This window comes from Amblyomma americanum, chromosome 1 (assembly GCF_052857255.1).
Source record: "Amblyomma americanum isolate KBUSLIRL-KWMA chromosome 1, ASM5285725v1, whole genome shotgun sequence".
Lineage (NCBI taxonomy): Eukaryota > Metazoa > Arthropoda > Arachnida > Ixodida > Ixodidae > Amblyomma > Amblyomma americanum.
In genome coordinates, this window is record NC_135497.1 from 208,903,272 (window position 1) to 208,918,550 (window position 15,279).

Sequence of the window (15,279 nt, forward strand, 5' to 3'; positions counted from 1 at the left end):
TGTCATGTGAGAATTCAACTATTTGTGTTAAGGTGCTGAAACCTTTCCTAAAACCATGCTGAAAGTTGAAAAGCATGTTATTAGATTCCAGAAATTCCATTATACGTTTGTGAATTATGTGCTCCAGCATCTTACATGAATATGATTCTAATGAAATAAGTCTGTAATTAGGTAAGAGCTGTTCATTACCAGATTTAAATAATGGATGTACTTTGGCCAGCTTCCACGAGAATGGAACAATGCCGGTATTGAGGGGCTTTTGAAAGATGATGGTTAGATATCGAGCGGACCACAATGAACAACGAACGAAAAAATAATTAGGTATAACATTGGGACCGGTCGATTTTTTGTGTCTAAGTTCAGTACACCATGCTGATTATTCATGATATCAGTAATCGGGGTTGCTACAATAGGAGGGCCAAAGGATAAAACTTCGTGGCTGTCTGATGAAAAGAGAGATTTAAAATAGGCATTAAGAGCTAGCGTCAGCCTTTATTAACGCATCATTAGTTGTTTGATCATTGACGATGATAGACACCGATGTAGACTCTGTTGGGAAGACAGAGCACCAAAATTTGCGAGGATTTGTTTTTAGAATATTTCCTAACTGGATATTGAAAAAACGACCTTGTGCCGATTTCGTAATTACTCGCAGTTCTTCCTTTGGCCTGCGAAACTTGATATCACTTTCAAGGTCTGATAAACGATTTCATGCGCCTGAGGCGTTCAACGCGACGTGATACGTGACGGATATCGCGTGTCATTCTGGGTACTTTGAGGTTCTTTCACTAACCTGCAGTCAGAGCAGAAATATATCAGCGTTGTGCACGCTTGCGTGCTTGTCGCTACTACCAAGTGTTGCCGAAAGCTGTCAATGCTTGTTTTATAATGTAGATGAAGTCACGTGATGACGATGCAGCAGGTTACTGCAGAGCCGACATTGACGCCCATCGGGACAGCAGGGTAGCCAGCTTGCCGTGACAAATAGCGGTTTACATGTCACGCTAACAGTATAAGTACAAAATGCATTGCTGTATGTTCCCCCGCTTGAAGGTTGATTGTCGTCGGTGCATAGGGTGGCTGAGTAGAAGGTGGGGGTAGTATTAAGAGAAACACGTGAGCGATATGCACACTTGATTGCCGCCGCAGGGAAGGGGGGTGGGGGTCAGTGGGTGTATTAAAGTGGAAGAGTGGGTCGCGTTCGTAAAATCCCATATGACATCCAATGGAAGGTACACGAGTATTCGCCTCCCCAAGTTAACGTAGTACCCTCTCTACCAATCAGGAATATATTCCCGATGTTATCGCTTTAGTACCACCCCGTTAAAAGAGGCACGAGCTGGTTCGGATAGGGAGTAGCTTCCCGTGCAATCAGATAAAAAGCTGTGGAGGTGGCCGAGTGCTTGACATCCAATGGAAGGCACACGAGCATTCGCCTCCCCAAGTTAACGTAGTACTCTCTCTACCAATCAGGAATATATTCCCGATGTTATTGCTCTAGTACCATCCCGTTAAGAGAGGCACGAGGTGGTTCGGATAGGGAGTAGTTTCCCGTGCAATCAGGTAAAAAGCTGTGGCGGTGGCCGAGTGCTTTGATGCTTGAGTTGTCTCAGGATGATCAAGTGCCCTGTTAATATCCCGCTTCTGAAAATCTACCCAATTTTTTTTTTCTGATGGATACCATTCGAACCGCCAGAAGTTTCGAATACCTTCTGATTAACGTTATGCTTCACGCACGGCCTATGATTCGCTATGGCTTAAGCACAATGTTGCATTTGGTTTGCCGAGAATCGGAGCTAAAAGCATTTCGGGCTCAAAAATCAGTTGAAGGAAAGTAGTTGAAATGAAAATACGCGACCCGTTCTGGCTTATTTAGTTGAATTCACAACCTCTGTACTTCAGCATTGTGTAGGGGCCCACTCATACTAGTCACAGTCAACGAACTAACCAAACTCTCAAAACTTTTCCAATTCAAATGCCATTCTGGCAGAGGAACCTCGAAGGACTAACTGGTCAGTATTAATAAATATTGGTTTTTGCCTTAGTGGCTTGACACATGCAGATGACGGCGGATTGGCCAAGGTTCAGTGAGGAAGGACAAGTGAAGAGAGCAAACTGGTGCTAAGCTAATTATAGTTAATTAAAAAGGAAAACGAAATTAATCAAAAAAGAAAGCACAAAGATAAAAAGGCAGAGAAGATAAAATAACTGAATACATGAACATTGCTGAGATTCTTAAACGCGGAAATTTTGGATTCAATTAGCAAAGGATTCTTGCGGAGGCAAGGACATTTCACTTCTTTCTCGGCATTTGGAGGCATGGCCGCAGCCTTTGAGCGCGTTCACTTTTGGCCTATCCACGCGCAGCGCCACGCGCGTGCACGGGGTCAGAAGAAGAACAGGGATCAGACAGGACGGCAGCATTTTTTGCGCCAGCGCAGCTCATTTCTGCCGGCCTCGTTTCAAAATGCCCCCTGCAAGCTTACGGCTGCTGCGGTGCGGGCATGCCGGGGACGAGGCAGATGCCTCCAGGTGAGCTTCGGCGCTGCCCGTGGCTGCACCTTCCCAAGGAACCAAGGTGTTGTCCCAGCGGGGCAACAGCTGTGCTACGACACCACCTCCGCCGCCACCGCCGCCGCAGCCGCCCCTGCCGCTGCCGCTGCTTCCACCGTCACCGACACCATCGCAGCGGTCGGCACCGCGAATTATGGCTGGGGCGCAAGGCCAACGGCAGAGGGACCTGCCCCGTGACTCCCACCGACCACACGACGGCCGCAGATGTCGCCACACTCACGGCCTCCGGCGGTCCAGACAACCAACACCATCGGCATGGCTGCGGGCGAGTCGCAGACGGACAAGCTCGAGATCCAGGGAAAATAGCGTAGAGCGGCAGATAGCAGGCTGGGCGGTCCAATTCAGCCCGCAGCTTATCGCCTGGTTGGGAGTTCCAGAAGGACAGCTTATACACTACGCCGCTCGGGACACTCGCATCGAGGTGAACGTGTTCGGGAACTGGCGTAACCTTGGCATCAATAGACTTCAGTAAGCTACTCGAATGAGCTGCCTGAAGGGGACAGAGATGAGAAAATATGCAACTCTAAGAAAATGTGACCTACGAGGTGCTTGCTACCTTGTCCCCCTTTGTAGCGCAAACGCGTGACTTGTCCAAGGTGCACTTGTTCTTGTTCTTTTTATTAAATAGCCCCCAATCGGCGCATTATTCTTTCTTACCGTTTACTCACGACATTGACAACAAAATGACCCTTAATTTCACATTTCGCCATAAGACAAATCGCCGCCATAAGCTTTATGTTCGTAAAAGTAGCAGAACGCGTTCGAGGAGATAGTTCAGGCCTATCATTTTTTGCCTAAACAGGTAGCTCTGGCACATGGATATTTCGTTACAATGAGAAGTATTGGTAAGGCCCGTTCCGCCAGCAGTCTTCCTTAGTTAGGACGCATATGGTGGCACTAGGACGTCACCAATGTGGAATCCCTCTTGCTGGGCTTTCAGAGCGACGCTAGGCTGGCTACGTACGCAGAGGCCATCGGGAACACGCTCCAGGCCATGGAGGTCGTGAGGGGAGTCTGCAAGGATTCAATGAAACTCGCTCCCAGGTCACATCAGAACGCAACTGAAAACCTTGTGCTTTGGCGAGGGGAACAAACTTGGCACTATAGCTGCTCCTTGCTTCTTTTCAGGCGTGTAAATATATCAAGTTTGATATGTCCCATCCAGGTTTCAGCATACGTCCTATTGGTTGTTTCTCTGTTTGTCCTCGTCTCTTCTTTCTCACGACCTCACTGCGCTACGTATAATGAACAGACTCACAAGAAACTTTGATTTCAGTTCCTGTAACGGTGCAAATTAACTTCTAATAAAAAAGCAACTCGACCAACTGCACTGTGGTCATTAGCCAGTGGAATAGACCATCGAAGATTCTGAATATCTGTATTTCTATTTATTTCTTTAATTACCAATACTCTTGGCTATGGGGCCGTCACAGTGGTGGGACATGTGAAAAGTAACATGTTCACTTGCAATTATACAAAAAATTCGATGTTCATCTTCATCGACACAATCACGTTTCTTGCAACGTAATTAGTATAAATTTCTTTGAATGTTTATTTTAAAGACGCATTGCTAATGAAACGGAAGCGTTTGAAACGCTTTGGAACGGAGCTTTGATTAAACGGACGCTTTGAAACGGAAGCGCAGTTAAATCAGACAAAAAAGAAACAATGCTACATTTCCGATGTACACCTAAGACGACTCACAATCCCCTTACGGAAAGGCGTAGATAAAGCTTCGAAAAAACATGTTAGTGTTAAGCGGAAATAGCTTTTTTAAATGATGTTAACATCGTTAGAAAGATGCTGGGAAATATTTCCATTCTACTGTCGCCGTTGGAAAGTAAGAATTACCGTACATATTAATACGTTATGTTCGGAGTTTGGCTTAAATATCCATTGCCAAATATTTATTAAATATTCATAGCCAAATAAATATTTGGTTTAAATATTCCAGAATCAGTACTCTTATATCTAGACATTATAAATCGAGCGGCTCTGCTATGCTTTCAAGCTGTTTTTATTTATCCATTTTCTATCCTGTTGATCTTCAAAATTCTGTATTTTCTACTTATCCCAGCCCAGCTCTGGGATAAGTAGTGGGAAGGAGTGGACAAGTAGTGGATGTCGTGGCGGGCGCCATGAAAGAACAGGACACGATAAAACAGCATGCGTCAAAACAACGCACAGAAAACAGCACAGCGACAAAACGGCACAAGGAAAAACAGTATATTGGCAAAACAGCACAGGGAAAAAACGGCACGCGTCAAAACACCACGACGGACAAAACAGCACAGCGACAAAACAGCACAGCGAAACAACAGCACGACGACATAAGAGCGCGGGGAATAATAGCACGACGACAAAACAGCACATCGCTGTGCGGTGCCGCGTTGCTGGAGGGTGAACTATCATAGCCATAACCGCAAATCGTAAATCACAACACATGCGGCAGCGACCTTTGGAGTTAGCCCGTACTCGTTTCAGACTTAGTGGGGAACGCGGTAGGGCAATATTGCGATCTCAAATACTGGCTTTTTTATGCCGGTTAATAATAATAATAATAGTAATTATTTTATTCCAGCACCGTACTTTGAAGGCGGGGGTGGTAATAAAAGCTATTAACGCTTGACAAAGTTCCCACCCCCTTTACAGCAAGAAAGCAGTGGCGTCATAAGTGTATGAAGCATAAAGATGATACTACATCAATCTGAATTTGAACCAGCGACGCGTTAAGCTTTTCGATGCCATATGGAGCACTCGGCCATCGCAGCAGCCTCTCGCTCTACCCGTTCTGATTGGTAGCCTCTCTCGCTATGCTTTTGAAGTCGTCATCGCCGCGAATGTTAGCTATGGCCGCTGAAGAGCGCGCGAGGGCTATGACAAGTGAAAAAGCGAAATCAAGGCAGAGACACCATGCGTGCTCCCGATTGAAAGAGGAAGCGGTTGCGTGCGGCGGCACGTAATGCTTCTAAGCAGCTAAGAAAATTATACATAGTTAGCAAATCAGGCAAAATAAACGACCCGGGACATTTGAGCGCAGAGCTGATGCCCGGGCCATTTTATCTCTCAGTTGCCCAGATTCTTCTTACATAATACAGAAAGAAACGAGCAACGAAACGAGCACTCGCTGACTCCAAGGGTCGCTGCCGCATGTGTTGTGATTTACTATTTGCGGTTATAGCTATGATAGTTCACCCCTCCAGCAGCGCTGCACCGTACAGCGATGAGTTGTTCTGTCGCCGTGCTGTTTTTCACCACACTCTTCTGTCGTGCTGTTTTTCACTGTGCTGTTTTATCGCTGTGCCATTTTGTCCGGCGTGCTGTTTTTCCCGTGCTGTTTTGTCGCCATGCTGTTTTTACCTGTGCTATTTTGTCGCTGTGCCGTTTTCCCCCTGTGCTGTTTTGTCTCTGTGCTGTTTTCTGTGCGCTGTTTTGACGCATGCTGTTCTTTCGTGTGCCCAGTGCATAGCATTTTTGCATGCTGAAAAAACTCTTTAATGCCTTGTGATCTTTCCGGCCATCGCCGCAGCGTCTCATGCTACGTGTTATAAGCGATATACCTATCGTGCCTCGTTAATACTGACACTTTGGTTTCCGCGCAAAAACGTCCATAAAGCAAGTTGTCCGTCATTACGAATGATGAAGAGAAGAGAGAAAATTGAGAAAGAAAACGTTTCTTTATTAAGGTCTTCATCTGTACATAGCGGTTTACAAGGAACGGAAGCCATACAAAACCTTGGAAGCTACCAGTGCTACCAGGGAGACCATTCACGCCGCCCAGTACGAAGAACAGAAGGGGCGAAGACGGGGCATGTCCAGCAGCCAAAGAACCTGGTCTGTACTCGCGATATGCTCTCGCGGGGAGCAGTGTTACGCGACGGTTTTCCTCGCGCCGCTCATGGCACTATTCGCGGAGCACAGGTCACATGATCCCACTGAAGTCAAATGGTCTAATTAATTGCTTTTTTTTTCTTGCCATGTGGCATAAACAGAGGCTATCTATAAGCTAAAGTAGGTCGTGGAGACTCTTCTCATCCAGAAAGATGAGCAGACTCCTGCTATTAGTGTTGTCCGTAAGCCACAAGGAAAGGTGCTCCTCTCTGGTAGCTGTAAGTCCAGCATCCAGTTGCGGCTCAGCCGACTTCGTAGGTGCAGTGCTCGTTATTTGCATGCATGCGCACATTTCGAAGAGGCGCCGTGGACAGGCACCTGGCGCCATCTGCCCGTGCGCTCTGGTACAGGCGCTGACACTGGCTGAGAGCGGTAAGCGCTATGCCAAAAGTGTCTGTTTAGCATGGCCTGTGTTGTATTATGCCTAATCTAATGCATCACCATCCCGTTCATGCCAGGATGCCACAAAACGCTGAGCGAATCACCAAAGATTTTCGGACGATTTATGTGATCAACGTAGTTTTTTATTCATAAGGTTTATGGTTTATGGGTGTTTAACGTCCCAAAATGGCTCAGGCTATGAGACACGCCGTAGTGAAGGGCTCCGGAAATTTCGACCAACTGGGGTTCTTTAACGTGCACTGACATCGCACAGTACACGGGCCTCTCGAATTTCGCCTCCATCGAAATTCGACCGCCGCGGCCGGGATCGAACCCGCGTCTTTCGGGCCGGCAGCCGAGCGCCGTAACCACTCAGCCACCGTTTTTATGGACCGTTGCATCAGTGGCTGTGAATTTAAACAGCACAAGGAAAACTTGTTGCTTCTCATCCACCATACCTTGCCGCCAACGAAAATGCAAGCCAAGTATCGAACGCCGCCGGCGATGCCCTAATCATGGCTCCTACCATACGAGGGCGGCTTTCTCGCAGAGCCTGAAACATAATGACAGACCTTCGCGCAACTCTGCTCACTGCGGGAGAATATTGACCTTTGCAATAAGCGCTCCCTAAGCGTCGCCATATTGTTCGCTGGGCTGTTGCGTGTACCCGGTGTTTGTGCAAGCGGCAGGGAAACCTCTTTGCAACAGCCCAGAGAGGAGGTGTCTCGGTATCCCCCTCACCGAACGATCCCAATGCAGCTCAATCTATGAGCAGTCCACCGCGCTTTTGCTGCAGCGCATTATATGCATACATTTACTCTTGACGCCGACATACACTACAAATGTTTATACTTTAACAATTTATTTATTATTACCGTCGAATGGCGTGCAGGAATAGAAGGAATAAAAAGTTTCCTCCATTCCACATTTCGCTTTGTCTCTTTCCAACGCACCTGCAAGCATAACAAAAATGGAAGAAAAAGACCTACAGTCCTCTTCGAGACAGAGTCGAAGTAAAGTTGTCGCGTCCTGCCGACCTACTTGACTGCGCCAGTAACATGTACTGGTTGCTTGCAGGCCTTGTAGGGGAGGCCGCTAGGGGGTTCAAAGGGAGGCTGCAGCAGTGAGGCGCCGAGACCGGGCGACCGGTCCAATGACCCCGCGCATCATCGATCCCTTACAGTCGACCTCGAAGATCAGGACAGAAAAGAGACACCTCGCAGAAGCACACTTTGACAACCACTCGTTTCAATCTTTTTTTGGCACCATGCTACATGCTTAATTTTGGTCTGTATACTCGCATAATTGCCGCAGTTCTTAACGATCACATGCAGCGTGCTGTTTTATTTATTTCTTTTTGCAGGCATACTGATTTTTACATTCTTGAGATGTCCTAATGATACCGACTGCTGGTATGTTTATATGTGCGAGTGTGTCTGTTTCAAAAATAAAAAGGCCGACCGAAGATGGTAGGTTCTATCTTATTTGGAAACTACCAACAGAACAGTCAGTACAAGGCTTCACTAAATGAAGAGTGCTGCGTCAGGCATCGTAATTGGTCCAGTTTCGCAAAAACACATATCATTTCCCGTGTTTTCCATGCTCCATGTCCCAGCGCAGGATACTTGAGGTGCAAGGCGTCGTGTCGCACGCAGAAAGTCACTTGCAGCCGCCGGGAATGGCTCTGCGGTTCAACTTCCTGAGTCGCTGAAGCTCACGGTAAGTTGTATGCGTGGTGCCGTGGCTAACAGCGAGGCTTGAGCTTGCCTGTTGAGGGGAAAAGATGCAAATATCAAGCAAGTTTTTTTTAAAAACAAAAGCTTATAGCTTAGAGGGGCTACAAACTCAACTCATGAATATTTAATTTCTCTTCGCATTTCCATAAGCAAAACAAAAAAATTGGCGGTGGTTTAGCTCTGGTTAAACCTGGAGTGACGCGATAGCTATAGCTGGCCGAATGGAACTTGCACAGTTGAATTGCAAAGTAAGTCTTTCGCCGCTCCGTTTCGCTGCGCGTTCCTTCCTCATCTTCGTCCCACTTGAAACGGCGCATGCGCACAGCTGTGGCAGCTCGGTTTCGCTGTGGTGCTACCGGCGGCGCCGCGCCGCCGGCACCCGCAGCTGCTCCGCACCCCGTGGTCGGCCACGTGACGAACCACGTGATCATCCATGGCGCCGCGCCACCGGCAGCTGCTCCGCACCACGTGAACAACCACGTGACGGCGGCGCCGCCACCACCACGCCGTCGTCACGCTGAAGGCTCGAAATGCTACCGTAATGTAGCTATCGCTACAAAAAAACACACGCTCAAACGCACGCACACAGTGCACTAAAATCAAGCTACAAGACATTCGCCGTTGTGCGTATTCTCTTTCTTGCTCGACTATCCCCTTCTCTTTGTCTTCTGAACTTTATTTCATTATTTCAATGCAGTTGAATATCTCAACCCCTTGATTTATTCTGCCTGTTCGTTATGCACGAAAACTGCCTTTATCTCTCTCTGTGTCCCCGCCGCGGTGGCTCAGTGGTTACGGCGCTCGAGTACTGATCCGGAGTTCCTGGGTTCGAACCCGACCGCGGCGGCTGCGTTTTTATGGAGGAAAAGCGCTAAGGCGCCCGTGTGCTGTGCGATGTCAGTGCACGTTAAAGATCCCCAGGTGGTCGAAATTATTCCGGAGTCCTCCACTATGGCACCTCTTCCTTCCTTTCTTCTTTCATTCCCTCCTTAATCCCTTCCCTTTCGGCGCGGTTCAGGTGTCCAACGATATATGAGACAGATACTGCGCCATTTCCTTTCCCCAAAAACCAATTATTATTATTATTATTATTATCTCTCTCTGTCTTTAAAACATACGGCTGTGAATTAAATGACCTATTTTGTCTTTTTTTATAGTGACGTCAGAAGCGATTGAATGGTGGCGTTAAGGTCGACGATTTATGTACGCGTGTCATCACCACGTCGTCGTCCGCTTGTGACGTCACCACATGGGCGCTTATTTTTCCTCGTTCAGATGAATTCCAGCTTCAAGCTGCAAATTATCTGGTTTAACCAAGTTCTCAATGCTGATATTTTCGACGAAAAATATACAAGGCTCAGAGAGAAAAACTTGCTGGTCGCAAAGATGTCAACAGTCGTAGAGAGCAACAAGTATGCGGACAGACTGCACGGGTACTTCAGATTTACGCTGTTTTTGTTTTTGTTTTTTTGCAAGGGCCGTGAAACATTTTTGTGACGATCGTAAGAAAATCTTTATTACGACAGGGCGGATTACGAGCGATTTCCCCGGAAAGTAATGTTTCGAAGCACGCAAAATGAGCGCAAAATAATGTGTAGATACGCCCTCTAGGCCCTGCAGTCTCACCCAATACGAATTTTCCGTCGTATTTTGCTACTTCCCGCCTGCCAAGGCTGCGGCCGGTCGCCGTTGCCCATATAGAAGCCCTGTCCTCTTCACTTTCTTGAGGGGCGGCCAGCGTTGGCGCGCAAAAACGCGGGCTCTGACGTCACATGTGGGTTGTTCTATAACCCCAACACGAAGATGAAATTTTCGCTTAAATAATAAATCAAGGACAATTAACCTCGTACCAAGGATAGAGCCATTCGGTTGAGATTTTCATGACGACGCACTCTACCCTTCGAATGTGACATCACGCCACGCTGAAGGCGTGGTTAGGAAATGCTTAAAGAAATACGTTTTTTTTTTTGCCAATTCCGCATGTTTGATGCTATTTAACTGTATCAGTGCAGACTGACTTATACTGTTACAAAAACCAGCTGCTCACATAGTGAACCGGTGGTTGCTAGTGTCGGGACGGCTTTGAGACCAATGCTGTACAACACGAAGGACGCCCGTCTGGTTCATAGGAATGCAACCACCTCTAATTTTCCAACATAAATATGCGCGCTAGCTGCAGCGATTGAAAAGTTTAATATTTTATTTTAGTAAATGAGGAGGTCGACGACGACAATAATACTCTCTGAGTGCGTGGTCGTTCAGCCTGCGTAAGAAAATACAGTTTACATGTACTGCATTTCGTTTAGTGTTAAAACGTCCAGAAAATCTACCTTTGAACGTCCTGTATTTTTGCTCTTAGCTGATGGGCCCTAGAGAGCGCATACCAAGAAAGAGAAAGGCAGTCGAGAGTGGAAGGAAGAAGTTACGAAGTTCGATGACATGTTCCGGTTGCCGCGGCTTGTGAAAGACAATGGACTACAGGAAGCAGAACTTGACCAAAAGTAGATTTGACCTGCCGGAGGTGGTGGTGACAATTTTTCCTGCGCTACAGGCACTGAAGCATTTAAGTAATACGGCCACGAACAGAATAAATATTTCTGGCACTCGTATTCAGCTCCACTCGCTCTGTCAATATGGTCGTTACAACGAATTTCTGGAGTTTGCCCCTCCCGGTATTCGAGACAGGTGAAGTTTGATTTAATGTGAATTTCCTGCAGAACACGCAAAAAGCAACAGCATGGCCCGAGGTGGCCGGTATACCATCTGTAGGAAGTTCTCTGCGCTGACGTTGTTCCCGGAGTCGTTGTACAGCCTTCCGATGTGCAGCAGGTGAAGGCCGTAGATGGGGCTGTACATACCGTAGCAAGTCCTGCACAGGAAAAGGAAACGGAAATACGCCGTCAGGTCACGTCTGCATTGTATGCGGCATTTCGCCTGCAGCGTCTAAACAGTACATGGGCCGCAGAAATAATTATTGTGTGCTGAAACTTCGAAGTGACATGTGGGACGTGGGCTCTGAGGGTTGCAGAGCAATTGAGGCCAGCCAGGGTTCTTTAAGGTGCCTTCACATCTCTCAGAACACGGGCGCTCTTGCATTTCGCCTCCATCGATATGCGGCCGCCGCGGCCGGGATCGAACCCGAGACCTTGGGATCAGCAGCCACCGTGGCGGGTCAGGAACATTGAAGTAGCGTTTGTGGGTGGTAATGATATAATTCTGAATCTCACACATAAGGGCAGCGCTTGTAATGCCATTGTTCACTTGGTAGTTTATAACAGCATAATTCGACAAAGTCGGGTTGAGAACTCTTTGTCGGGTGGAGAACCGGATAGGTTCATGTAAATGCTCGGCATGTTGACCCGCCTGGCAAGATCATGGGTCGTATTAGCGGCGTCTGAGAGCACAAAGAGAAACGCGTTCGCGCACCGCCTAGGGTCCAAACAGCAGCGTGCCGCGATCTTGAACAGCCCGCTCGCACACTCACACTGACCTGAACGCCGCAGCAGCTGCTAATGATTGAATTCGCTGCTTTCAAGTAATGTTAACGCGAAGTCACCGAATCGGTACGAGCTTGCCGCCTGACTCGACCCGCTCCTGTCGGATTATGAATATATGCGGCATTAAGAATCATCGATGAACTAATCGTCAGTATTCCACTGGCTAATGACCGTGGTGCAGTTGGTATAGTTGCTTTTTTACTTGAGGATGGCAGTGTTACAGAAATTCAGTTTTTGTGTTAGTTCGCTCATTATGCGTAGCGGAGCGAGGTCGTGGGAAAGAAGAGACGACGACAAACAGATAAACAACCAACAGGACGTATGCTGCAATCTGGATAGAACAAATCAAACTGGATATATTCACACGCCTGAAACGAAGCAAGCGACTGCGACAGCGCCAAAATACGCAGTTTTCTTCCATTTACGAGCACACAAGTTTTTCCCCTCGCCAAAGCACAAGCTTGGTCTACAGTTACGTTCTGGTACGGCCTCTGAGCGAGTTGCACTGAATCCGTGGAGACTCGCCTCATGACTTCCATGGCCTGAAGCGCGTAGCCGATGGCCTCTGCGTACGTAGCCAGCCTAGCACCGCACTGGAAGGCCAGCAGGAGGGCCTCCACCTTGGCGACGTCGTTGTCGGGCAGCTCCTTGCCCTGGCACACCAGGATCTCACGGCACCGGCTGGCAATGCGCTCCACGTCGCCTTCGTTCTCTGCAGACGCGCCAGTCCAAATCTTCGCATGTATCCCGCCATTTTGTCGGACGCAGGAAAATGCCGTCCACCGCTCTCACCACGGCGATGGTAGCTTGGCTTCGAGTGTGTTGGCGGTCACTCCATATACTGACAAACTCGCAGTTCCTGACCCAGGACTAGCGACACGGATAAGATGCGATTTTCGATGATGCCAGTAAGAATCGGAATTGCCGCGGTAGTGAACACACCAGTTCTGTCCTCCACCTGGACATGAAACCTCTATTCTGTTACGTCATTTGCGAGGTGAGGCGCTGGGGTCAAGAAAAGAGAGAGAAAAAATTGTTAACAAAATGCTATGCCAGAGTTGAGTTTCCCCTTCCGGTGGCGATGAGAGGAAAGTACTTGATGAAATCGGGGTTTCTTGATGACCCGGTGGTTCTACTCGCAAACATTCACATTACTCAAGGAAAGGAGAAGGTTAACTATTTATTTACAACATAGGTAAAAAAACGAGAACAAACAAAGCAAGGAGAAAACTATTTACATGACTAAATCGTGGATCAGACGAATTCAGCCCCCGCTCAACCCAGAGCGCTTGGTTTTAAACCCTCTGTCTCCGCCCTTAGCGGGGACAGCAACCAATAAGATAACAAACGACCCATCTCACCAATCAGTGGTCAGGGAAAGGAAAATAAGGATTTCCGCCAACTAATCACAGATTGGGGAAAGAGTGCTGATTAAACATTTGGGAAAGGAGAGGTTGCAATCAAATAGACAAACAGCACAAACGCGACCACCCTCTCCCACGGCACCCACGGCCCAGCCGTTACCACTTTCCTATCTCTTTCGCACACGCGACAAAACGATCCCTAAAGTGTTTACAGAATACACCGCGCGAGACGAACACAGTCGTTACAGGAATAGTGGGTTCCCGGTCACTTGGCTAATACTCAGCCGTATCTCGTGCGCCCCCGAAACCTCGTCAACCCCTTAACCACCACATGTCGACAGCTGTACATGGTTAGCGTTTTTCCCGGCGGGTCATCCCCGTGACGGCGCGGCGTAAACGAGGACGTCCGCCGCACGAAGGGGAGGCAGGGACGGGACGGGCCCCTTTGTTGGGGACTTCCGACCCCACTTGAGCGGCCTTCCCTGCGGACACAATATCAACGAGTTCGCGGAAAGGTCAGCGAACTCCACAGCCAGACTCGCCTGTCGGCAGTGTCATTTTATTTCTTTTTCCTTGTTGTTCTCCGATTTCCAGAATCTATTTTAGTGCTATACGTTTCATTTCGTGGGGAAACATTCTTCTCATTTACGGGACTTTGAGTGTGTGTTGTGTGTGCGGGGGGGGGGGGAGGGGGGAGTCCATGGTTCAATAAAGAGAAGTAAAACTTGCGTTTGACGTTCAGGTGCCACCCAATAATGAATAATTAATAATTAAAGAAAAGGAGCCTAAAATATACTGCTGCAAGAGGAAGGTCAACCAGACTTCCATCTTGGGCCCGGACGGTTTCATTCCACTCCGCAGGCTTAGCCCTGAACACCCGCTATTATCTCCCAAAATTCAGCGTAGGTATCATTGGATTCAGCAATGAGCCAACTCGCCGAGCAGAAAGTACTCTTGAAGAGTACTTAGGTGCTCTTGAAGAACATTCGGGAGATAGAAAGCACACACTGGCTATTGACGGCAGATCACGCTTCGAAAACCTGTAAGAGGGATGAAGATTGGTAAAATAAGCACCGCATGCGAAAGCCTTTTTAATCGTAATCGTAATTTCGTAATCAGTGCACGCATCACCCCAGATGGCCGACTCCGTAAGCACGAACTTCGCTCCCGGCTTGCTCCCCGCTTGGTCCCCGGCTCTGTTCTGCTTTACTGACAAACACTTTCTGCAAACACTGCCTTTTTCTTGTGTGCAGAGCCTTCCTCGTACAAACAGAAGCGTTGGACCAGCACTCCTGTGGCTATCCACCCGCTTCCTACGACGCGATAGATCGATCGGTCAATCAGTCCGCGAATCGACAAATCAATCAATCAATCATAACTCTGGCGCGCCAGCTAGACGTTCTTTCCACGGTTAGAGGAGCATTTTCCCACGAAAAACGAAAGCATTCGAGCTGAAACAATGTGCTTGACCAGCACTTACCTGCTTTCTCCAACTCCAGCTGCAGGTTGCGGACGCACTCGGTCAGTCCGCTCCACTTTTCGTAAAGCGGCTCCCTCGCGTCCTGCAGCGCAAGAGACCCGCTTTTCATGCGCCACGGTCGTGTGCGATCATTCGCCACAAGTGTCGCAGCCCGCCACCCCTCCGGCCGCCCCACGCTGGGGCCGTCCACGCTGCAGTCTTCCTGGCGTGCGTGTTAACTCCGCGCATTACATTTCGCGTTCTATTTTTTCCCCAGCTGCCAGCCCTTTGAAACGGAACGGCGAACTCAAACGAAACAACGCCTCCTTCCTCTCCTCTTTACAAAGAACGAACGATGCAAGAACGGAGGCCTGCAT

The 15,279-nt window shown here is 48.3% G+C and overlaps 1 protein-coding gene across 1 annotated transcript in view; it reads right to left on the minus strand.

The window, feature by feature from the left end:
• Positions 1-8,368: 8,368 nt before the first annotated feature.
• LOC144114555 (histone-lysine N-methyltransferase SMYD3-like) overlaps positions 8,369-15,279 on the minus strand; it is a 33,328-nt gene continuing 26,417 nt past the window's right edge. Inside the window, exons 9-12 of the mRNA XM_077648374.1 lie at positions 14,924-15,005; positions 12,605-12,791; positions 11,343-11,451; positions 8,369-8,613 (exon numbers count right to left, since the gene is read on the minus strand). Of these exons, the coding sequence (XP_077504500.1) occupies positions 8,506-8,613; positions 11,343-11,451; positions 12,605-12,791; positions 14,924-15,005 (486 nt within the window). The 3' untranslated portion in view covers positions 8,369-8,505. The remainder of the gene's footprint in view (positions 8,614-11,342; positions 11,452-12,604; positions 12,792-14,923; positions 15,006-15,279) is intronic.